Source organism: Xiphophorus maculatus, chromosome 9 (assembly GCF_002775205.1).
Source record: "Xiphophorus maculatus strain JP 163 A chromosome 9, X_maculatus-5.0-male, whole genome shotgun sequence".
In the NCBI taxonomy this organism is placed as follows: Eukaryota; Metazoa; Chordata; class Actinopteri; order Cyprinodontiformes; family Poeciliidae; genus Xiphophorus; species Xiphophorus maculatus.
In genome coordinates this window covers 23,920,234-23,930,848 of record NC_036451.1, presented here as the reverse complement: position 1 = coordinate 23,930,848, position 10,615 = coordinate 23,920,234, and the positions used below count along the sequence as shown (strand labels likewise).

Below are 10,615 nucleotides of genomic sequence, written 5' to 3'. Positions count from 1 at the left end.
GGATGTGGCAGCTGACCGGTTAACATACTGAAAACATCAGTAGAATTGAATCAGTTTTATTTTATTTTTATTGAGGATTTCAGAAACTTTTGTTAAGTCTTTCGAGCTCGCCTACAAATTCCTTGAACGTATTTGTTTTGGTTGGCATCCTGAAGACCCTCAGTAATTCTGGATCACCTGCAGAAACAACAGGTAAAACAGACATTCCACGTGTCTTGCTAATTGTTGGTACCGGCTGCAGTACTTTAAAATTCAAAAAAAAATTTTAACTCTACAGACGGACGGACGTGCGGCCGCACGCTGATTTTTACCTCGTTGAGCCACTCGGTGAAGGCAGAGGTGCGCGTGAAGACGGTGGGTTTCTGCACTTCGTTGCACACGGCAGAAGACACGAAGCTGGTCACGCCCTGAATGTACCACCTACCATCCTGACCCAGGCAGTTCAGAGGGCCCCCGGAGTCCCCCTGTGACACAAACACAGCATGGAGCCTCAAACCGAGTCCGGACGTAGCTGCTGAAGCTCCAACAGGTGGATTCTGTTGATGCATTTACTCACGTTGCACGCAGAAACGACATCACCTCCTGCGCACACCATGGTGGTCTTCACTATGTGGCCCCACCAGTCGCTGCGGCTGCAGACGCCGTGCTCCACCACGGGCAGCGAGGCCTGCTGCAGTATGTCAGGCATGGGGCCGTGGGCTGATGATTCACAGAGAAGACGGAGCGACGTCAATACGTAAACGCATTCAGCTGAAAAAGGCGGCGTTATTATGGAAAAACCTATCAAACTAATTTGGGAACAACTCGTGCAAAAAGCTTGAAAACATCCAATGTGTAAAGAAGCAGTAATATGTATTTTACAGTCACATAGTGCCATTTTTTAGCACAACCAACTAACTATGTGACCTTAAGTTGTTACAAAAATGCTGTAAATGTCAAACATGACTTAAAAGAAATTTTACCTTTGTAAATTAGCACCTTGAAATTGGGCCTCTGTCTCTTTAAGAAGCTTCCGACACTAAGGCATCGCAACAAAGTTTCTCCATTAAGCCTCTAACAACATTTTTAGGAGCGTTTCACTGAGAAGTAGCTCGTATAATGAGCTCAGCAGACGAACAGTTCCTCTGGGTGTTTGCTAATTGCTGCTGGCTAGTCTGAAGGAGCCGAGTGGGGGAGTCGCGGCTGATGGTTGCTCTGTGAGACGGAAACTCAACCCCCTTTTTAAATTGCCCAGCAGCTTTTTGGATATTTCTATTGGCACTTTGAACATTTGTCTTTGCTGCTGAGCTCCCAGTGTTTGAGTGTTAGAAAAAACTCTTTAAATCTTTAGCTCCTCCCATAAATTCCAAAACATGAATAATTTTGGTCTGAAAATGCTGACCATAACTGGAACTGCTTCCTCGTCAATGTCAGAGGGATTAATCATTGGGACATGCTGACTGGAGTCATACCAGTTGATGCAACCAGATGCGGACTGGTCATTGGGACGTTTCCCGGTGGCCAGTCCGCTGGTGCAGGTGGAGTCTAAGTGAGAACAGAACTTACATCTGCTGCTGATGGTAAAGAGAACAATTTGATTTAAAACTCAATTCAATCGTGGTGGTTTGCGTTAATTCTATTAATGGCATTAAATTCATGGCTTGGATTATAGTCCCAGTCTGGCCTGCATGTGACGACCTGCTGCTACATGGTGCACACTCTCTAGCACATACGTCAAAGTTCTGACAAATCGAACAGTATGTTCAAAATAGTCTAGTCCAGGGGATAAACGGCGTGAGAGAGGAGTAGCAGGGACTTTACTGTAAAGGTTGCCCCAGCCGGAGATGAAACAATGGGTCCCGTGGGCCAGGATCTCTCCTGCCTGAGGAAGACAAGCCACGCCGACGCTGTCGTTCATAATGGGGCTCTTGTCCAGCTTCAGCAGGGCGAGGTCGTTGCTGAGAGAGAAGCATTGTCACATGAAGAGTTTGTCTAAACAGGAAGGTAAGCACTCTGACGTGTCGTCTGTTTTTTTGATCCTGTGCGTTTATTTTATTGCCGTCAATCGATTGGAAAAGGTAATCGGATTCGTCACACTCAAGAGTTGTGATCAGTCGCGATTAGTCGTTATGTTTAACTCTGTAAGCTTGAAGTGTTGAAATTCAAAACATTTCAAAAAATGTTTAAGAAAATGTTTATTGCCACAAACCGAATTGGATGGAGATTCTCAGTTTTCTAGGTTTTCATATCCAGGAGGGTGTAAAAGAAATAATTTTGTTTCAAACGTAATTCAGAAATCTCAACGTTGCACTATGTTGGTGCTACCCTGGTTTTATCCAAACGTCCTTTACTGTGTTTTGGTTGTTTGTTTTTTTACGCCTGTTTTTAAGGATTGCTTTGTCACCAGTGGTCTTTATTTGACAGTAATCTGGCAGGAAAGGGGCAGCAAGAAGACATGTGGCAAAGGAACTGAGGACTATACACTTTGTATATGGGGTATTCGCTCTAACCGCAGTGTTTGTTAAAGTGAAAGTTGCTGCTTAGCGCACCAGTCTGACTCTCCTTACTCATCTTTTCGCTTGCGACTCAGCATTGTTGACCACAGCACAGGACCGTTAAATGTGCTTTTTTGAGTTAGGTAACCCTCTGCCTGAGAGAGGCTTCTAGGTCAAAATTAATATGCATTATGCGATATCAACGTGTTAAGCTTTTTAGATCAATTGCATGCAGCCCTAATCTCTTTATTTTCATTTGATCATATCTGCTGTGCGGCAAAGTAGCCATTTGCTGCTTCGTCTCGTTGATGAATTCGTTAATCTGTTTTAGGTGGTCGAACTCTTTGCTTCATCCAAACAAACCGAACACACCCACCCGTTGGCCACATGGTCGATGTCCCACTCAGGGTGGACAACAATGCGCAGGATGTCTCTGATCTGCTCCGTGCCCTCCTGCAGGCTCATGTCATGCTCCCCCAGAACCACGCGGTACACATCTCCGGGCCTTCGTAAGAGAGAACACACTCATTACTCACCAATATGTGGCAGCACCATTTCACTTTAAGCAGCCGGCATTGTTATGTCACATTGTATTGGCGGTGCTGTGAGTAGTTGGATCACCAGATGCAGTGTCCAGCAGTCAGCACCCAGCGAGGAGCGACCAGCATTCCTCCACATGTGTGATGGAAGCGGGAGCCATGTTGCACTTGCAGGGAGATCTGTGAACGTTACGCCTTATTTTATGTTAAAACAAGCCCAGAAAAAGCAATGCTCATGGTGCATGAATAAGACAGTGCGAGGCAAAAATACTTAAGTTTAGCAGAGAGTGGCTACTAAGGTGACTACTTTTAGCCAAAGTAGTCACTTTAAAGTCGCATGTCGGACCATCATCACTTAGCACGTAATAGTGAAGAGTTCAGAAAAGAACACACAGTTTTCAAAATGCTTTACAAATTAAATTCTGAAAAGTGTGGAATATATTTGGACTTCACCCCTTTATTCTGATACTACTAAATAAAACTCTTTACAACTAAGTCTGGCCTCTACAGAATCCTGTTTGCAGTTTGGCAAAGTCTCTGTAGGGGGCACTCAAACATGAATTAAAAGATGCCTTTTTGTGAGAAATACACCATACCCACAATGAAAAATGGCCTCAGCAGCATCATGCTGTGTGGATGCTTTGCTTCAGTAGGGACAGAGTTGGCTGTTGGGAGTTGATGGGCAGGTGGATGCAGCTAAATGTAGGACAATCCTGGAAGAAAACCTGCTAGAGTCTACAAAAGACTTGAGTCTGACTGAACGCATCTTATTTGCAATGAAAAATTGGCAAATATAGTATGTAAAAACTCAATTTTGCCATTCTTTCACATTTGTGAGGTCAGACATTGATGTTGGATGAGGAGGTCGTGGCCAGTCTCAGCTCTAACTCACTCTGAAGGTGTCCTATCGCGTAGGGGTCAGGCCAGTGAAGTTCTTCTGCACCAACTCACTCATCCACGTGCTTATGGGTCTCGCTCGGCGCATTGGCCTACCGTCGTATTGAAACAGGAAGTGACCGTTTTTGAACTGCTCTCAGAGTCAGGAGCATTACAATGTCCAACATGCTGAAGCATGAAGAGTTAATTTTATTAAAACTAAGGGGAGATGTCAAACTCACGGAAAAAAGTCCCATACAATAACCTCGTCTAAATAAAACTTTACGTTGTAAATAATGCATTAGGCAAGCGCTGGTCACCTGGCAACGGCCAAATCCAGACTGGTACACATACAAAATACACCACACTTTTTTACTTAATATGGTAACCATGTATTATTATCCTTCAATTTCATGTTGAGATTTAGACCGATATGCATACTTTGCTTTGATCCATCACAAAGAAATTTTACTTTACTTTTTTGTGGTTTTGAATGTGTGCAAATTGACCATGGGTGTGAATACTTTTGAGAGGCGCCATATGATTTACCTGCCAAGGCCAGCTATGGGGACGAGCATCCACTCCATTCACGACCCTGCTGGTGTCTGGCTTCACTGCAGGCGAACCGCACCCAAAAACTACGGAAAACATCAGAACAAATCATTCTGTAAAAAAAGTCTAATATCAGGTAAATACGTGACAACTGTATTTTAGAATGAGAGAATAAATAAAAAAAAAAACCCTCACCAAACGCTACCTGCAGCAGGACGACGACTAGAGTCCGCAGCATGTTTTCAATGGAACAGAGGATAAAAATCCTGCTCTGCTCCTTTTATATCGCTGTTGTCCTGAGAATCCAAACTGAGACGCGGCTGTCCCTGTGGAGCAGCCTTATCACGACCCGCTGAGAAAAAGTCCCACTTCCACAGATGCGTCGACTTTCCAGCCAAAGCCTACGACAGCAGCGTGCGCTCATAACTCAGCCAGGCCATTTCAGTGAGCGCATTGTCTGTCAGGTAGTGTGCAGAGAGAATTTTGGTATTTTGAACATCCGACATCTATTGAGTTTGTTGTTTCAGTTTGGTTTCCTGTGCAAGTTATAAAAAGGAGCGACATTTCTGCACTACACCATTCCACTCAATGTCAGCTCTCAGGAGACAGAAAATGTCAGCAGAATTGAGTTATTTGGTGGCTAATTTAACAATCAATGCCTAATTAAAGTGAAAAACTGAATGAATGTTGCAGAACAAAAAGTATCTCCTGCTTTCTAATAAAAAAAAAAATGCACAGAAATGTTGCTGGTGTTTGCCAGCTTTCCTGGGTAAATAATAAATCTAATCGACTTCAGTAAGACGGTTATCAGTTTGTGACTCGACACATGGGACATTTCCCAAGGCTGCTGGGTAAGTTGGATCAACTTCAGGGAAATCTCTTACGGAATAAGATTCTAAAAACATTGAAATTGCACAAGAAGTTCTGTAAACTGAAGCAGTTTCTTTCTATGGAACTAAATAATGACGCAAATATATTGTGCAGGTCATTTACATGCAGGTGAAGAACATTTACAGGTGAAGAACCCATCTTGTATCATGTTTGATGATGGGACTTATAGCTCTTTGAAGGGAACTTCACTTTAAAGAGCCGTTTAAACGCTACTTTTTTGAACATTTACACTTTTCTAACAAGCAATTTGATCCCTTATGCAAGTTTTGAAATTCACAAGAAAGTAGGATCATCTGTACTAAGAAAAATTCACATTTGTTCAAACGTTGCGAAGCACAACCTCGGTGTGTTCTTGCAGACAAAACAGAGTTTTCATAAAATATAACATTTTCAGATACAAATGTCAAAGACCTTTATTGTTCTTTGTAAGCACAACTACGATTTCAGGACTATTTGTTATTTAGAAGCAAAATGTAAGAAAAAAATTAACTTGCTTTGGGAGAAACCAATAAACAGGCAGCATTATGTAAAACCAACTTTTTTTTTTTAGCATTCCATCATGCTATAATGTCATCCCCTTGCCAAAAACATGCCTGGTTGTTTTCATTCTTTCATGCATGTTTGAGAAAGTCTTTAATCTCCTGTGGCAGCTATTCAAACTGTGCAAAAGGCATCACCTTTTCTGCGCAGCTCCTTCAGACTAGCCTGCAGCAATTAGCAAATACCTTGTAGGACTGCACATCTGCTGAGCTCACTATGGGAGCTACTGCTCAGTGAAACGCTGGTCAAATCGTTGTTAAAGGGTTAATAGAGAAGTGATGTTGCGATGACTTCCTGAAGGCGGAGTTTCGGAAAGAAAGGGGATTTCTTAAGGAGGCAGAGACCCAACTTCAAGGCATCAACCTATGAAGTCAAACTTCTTTTAAGTCATATTTAATATATCCAACATTTTTATAACAACTGAAGGTAAAACGGCTGGAAAATCCATGATACTGTCCCTTTAAAAATAGCAATGGTCCACCCATTTCTATCAATTGTATGTGCAGAGCGTTATAAGCAAGCCAAGTGGTAAAAAAACAAAAGAGCTCTCACTAACAGAGTTGAGACTGTTAGTCTGAACTGCAACAAAACACAACCTGTTCCTCAGAACCAGATAGCTTTCTGGGTTACCTTGGAGGGAACCGGTCCTGTAACAACTGTCTCTGCTGTAATAGCAGGCTAAGCGTTCACAGAAAGGGGGGCCGGCGCTCCAGCTGAGTCTGGGGACGATTCTTCACGCCCCACTCAGACAGTTTCCTCTCCTCCTCAGGGAAACCAACGTCGCTCTCTGGAGAGGACGTGGCACATCCACAAATTCCCCCCTTTTTAGGGGGCAAATCAAATCAATAGCGCCTGGGCAGCTAAGAGGCTTCGCTTGTTTTTCCTGCCATGTCCAAATAATTCCCTCCTCCGCCAGAGACGGCGCAAAGATTTATGGAGCAGACATGTGCTGCATGTTTGCATAACATGGCAGTGACAGAGCTGTGAATAATTCGGATTAGGGCCGGCAAAACGGATGGCTGACAATGAATTAGTCACCGACGCCGTTTACAGGAGCCTTACTCAAGTGGAAGTTACTCTTTTATTATGGATGGGTTTCTAAAGAGCAATCAATCCCATAAAGCTGAACAACGTGGAAAAGAACCAGTGGCACTTTTCTGAATCGTATCCGTGTTGATGATTTACCGCTGCTTACAATACAAATATTGTGTTTCACAACGGGACTCTCATTCAGTGAAGTTCATCAACCTTTCAGCGCTCAGAAGCCGGGAAGCCACGCAGAGAGAGAACAAGAACCACAATTCAGTTCAGGTTTACTTCATTTTGGTAAATTACAAACACAGAAAACAAAAACAATACGACTTACAAACCCATAATTTACCAAAAAAGGAATAGGTGGAAGCAAGGGCTTGTGCTTGCCTGCTTTGTTCACAATGCTGAAGGAATAGTAAAGCATTGAAAACAAAATTTACGGTGCCTAGTAAAAGTACTCACACCCCCTTAACTCTTACGAGTCATGTCATGTTACATTTACAAACTTCTATTGATTCCATAAGACTTTTAAACTTTGTATATTCCAGGCAAGCGGTAGCATTTTATAACTCAATCGAGTAATTATGTTACCATCAGTTGATATAAAAACGCTGTATATATCAACCAAGACTTCAAAGAAATTTGACTCTGGAATTTAACATCTTGAAATTGGGCCTCTGTCTCTTTAAGAAACTCCGCCTCCATGAAGTCATCACAACATGGCTCCTCTATTAACCCTTTAACAACGTTTCTACCAGTGTTTCGCTGAGCAGTAGCTCCTATAGTGAGCTCAGCAGATGTGTAGTTCTACCGGGTGTTTGCTAATTTCTGCTGGCTAGTCTGAAGGAGCTGAGTGAGGGGAAACTTGGAAACTGCAGCTGGAAGGCGTTGCTCGATCCACGCAGGCGTTTTTCACAGCTGAATGGTTGCCGCGAGAGATTAAAGGATTTCTCAAACATGCGTAAAAGAATCAAAGCAACAATCCAGGTTTGATTTTGATGAGGGAATGAGATTATAACATGATGTAAAGCTAAAAGAAAAAAAGTCAAAGTTACATAATACTGCCCCTTTAAGTGATAGATCAACACAAAATGTAACAAAATCTAACATTTTCAAAAGGGTTGGGTGCATTTATTGTCACTGAATAATGTTGGTGAAACCTGCCACGTCGAAAGACTAGAGACTTAAGGCGCTACTTTTGCTAGCTTGACCTCAAATAAGTGAGGCTCTGTTTTTAACTACCAGCAAAAATCATTAAGGTATCTTATTACATACAGGCACATTGCATATATTCAAGCATTGATTAAAAAGAACAACAATTTGCTCCAAATTATGTGAGTTTTTCCTAAACTGTCTCAAGTTATAACCATTTCTAAACCTCCAGAATGTCTTTGTTTCGTTCGGTCCGTTGTTCTGCTCAAGGTATGAAAACTGATATTTCCAGGGGAGAAATATGGCTGCCCACAGAAGCGGGTCTGCCTTTCATTCGGTGGCGTCTCCAGACAGAGATAAATGGTCTGAGACCAGGCAGCTCGGTTCAAGAGCCGAGTACTCATCTCCCATGGTTTTCAGAAATGTCAGAAATCTGCTGAGGGGCCACAGACACAGGAAATGCTGCCAATTAAACCTTCGAGACATAAATCACATTTTAGAGCTACGTCACATTCAGTGACCAAAAACCTGGTCTCCAGTTACCAACAGCCATTAGGTTAAGATATATTTGCCCAATAAATTCATCACATTTAGGTCAGCATAAGCTATCATTTTCACAAAGTAATAGGAAAGAAAATGCAATGCGTGTTTTTTTTTTCCCCTTTCCATTGACTCTTTTAAATCAAGACACACAATTGGGGGCTTAAACCAGGTTTTCTTGTGCTACACCTCTGTCATCTACCCTTAGCTCCTCCTGGTGAAGATGTATAAATTGGCTTCAAATAATTGTACATTTGGTTGCAGCAGGATAATCATTTAAGAAAAATTTAATAACTGTTTTTTTTTATTCAAAATGAGTGAAAAAAGGCTCCCACCAGGATATTTTTTTATATACAAAAAAACCCTGTATATATATGTATATATATATATACAGGATATATAACCTGCATATATAACCCATAAGGTTGAATATATGCAGTCAATGCTTGAATATATGCAATGTGCCTGAATAATAGCAGGTTAACGACTGCATTAAAAAAGCCTGCTTCCAACACTTACTGTGGTTATGTGATTTGCACATAACCACAGTAATGTGGTTCTGTGCACAGTTAGTAGTCAAGAAAAAATGCAACGTTTCTTCTTGACTACTAACTTTTAAATATCATGTCTTAATTGGTGTCAGAGAGTCTGCTGAAGCTCCTGACTGTGTGTGCGATCTGCTCCGCCGCTCCTCTGGCCCCTAACTTGTATGCACTTTAAAACAAACTGGCAAGTTCCAAAGTAAAGAGAAAAAAAATGGATTAAGAAATAAGCGACAAGGCCAAGAGCTACAGGTGACCTTTTTTTTTCTTCTTCTTTTTTTTTATCCAGAACATCATAGAAGCTTCTTACTCGAGTTCCTCTGCGTTTGATCCGTATCGAGGCCGACATGCAGAAGCCGGACGGCATTGACCTCTAAACGATGTCCTGCCATTTAGCGTCTGCAGCACGCAGCAGCGGCCCTGACCCTACATGGTGTCGGTCAGCAGTTATTACAGATTTAAAAGGTTGACACAGATGTTAACATTGGCTGGTTTTTGGGAGCAGAAAAAGTAGCAAAAAAAAAAAAAAAATCAAAGATACTGGAAGATCAGGGTCGCCGTCGCTAAGTAAGCTGTAACACTGATGTTGTATCGTTTATTTTACCACTGAAACCTGCCATGTTTTTATACTTTCTCTACATTCAAATGATCATCTCTTGCTCTCTGCTCTGTTTTCCTGCACAGAATGTGGGAATTTAAACTCAATGGGAATTTCCTGATCAAATAAAAGTAAAATAATAATAGCAAAAAATACTGTAAAATATACAGGACCTAAGGCATTTGGAGTTGAAACTAATGATTATTTTAATAATTGATTATTCTATTAATTTTTTTTGATGATTAATCAATTAATCGGATAAAAAAAAGAATTGGCATGTACTGCAGATTTTTCATTTAACTTCTCCATCAAACGTGGAGAAGCAGCTTTCAGCTTCTATGCACCACAAATCTGGAACAAACGTCCAGAAAACTGCAAAACTGCCGGAACACAGAATTCCTTTAAATCTAGACTAAAAGCCCACCTATTAATAAATCGAACACTGACCAATATATTTGATGTGTACTGGTGATTCTAACATTTATTACTAAATGTAATATCTTATTGGTTTCCACAATTGTTGACTGTAGGATATGTTTTTTTAAAAAAAACATGTTTTTAAGATGTGAATCACTCTGAACTGCGGTGTTGCTGAAATGTGTTACGCAAATAAAGTTGACTGATTGAATAAAATCTGTGGAAAGGCTTCAGAGTCGATACCTATAGCGACAACCTCTGTCCAATCTGACTGAACTCGAGCTTCTAGCGAAGACATTTCTGCCTCTAAATGCAAATCTGGTGGAGATGTTCTCCCTAAAAAACTTGCAGGTGCAAATTGCAGTAAAAGGCCATTCTGCGAAGTTTCGGGGTCAGATGGACCGAATACAAACACACAGCAAATGTGCACAAATTCTCATTTCTGGAAGGCACTGCAGAAGA

At 41.5% G+C, this 10,615-nt stretch overlaps 1 protein-coding gene and 1 long non-coding RNA gene across 2 annotated transcripts; one reads left to right on the top strand and one right to left on the bottom strand.

Annotated features, from left to right (window-relative positions):
- Window positions 1–50: 50 nt before the first annotated feature.
- Window positions 51–4,746, bottom strand: LOC102226343 (chymotrypsin-like elastase family member 3B). The gene is made up of 8 exons (XM_014473980.2): window positions 4,637–4,746; window positions 4,439–4,527; window positions 3,096–3,193; window positions 2,851–2,979; window positions 1,801–1,937; window positions 557–699; window positions 312–464; window positions 51–177 (listed from the first exon to the last, which is right to left on the bottom strand). Exons 1-8 carry the CDS (start codon window positions 4,677–4,679, stop codon window positions 160–162), a joined length of 810 nt encoding a protein of 269 aa, XP_014329466.1. The 5' UTR covers window positions 4,680–4,746; the 3' UTR covers window positions 51–159.
- Window positions 4,747–7,046: 2,300 nt separating this feature from the next.
- LOC111609716 lies at window positions 7,047–9,669 on the top strand. The gene is made up of 2 exons (XR_002753285.1): window positions 7,047–7,198; window positions 9,428–9,669. It is a non-coding gene; the product is annotated as an uncharacterized LOC111609716 (long non-coding RNA).
- The last annotated feature ends 946 nt before the right edge of the window (window positions 9,670–10,615 follow it).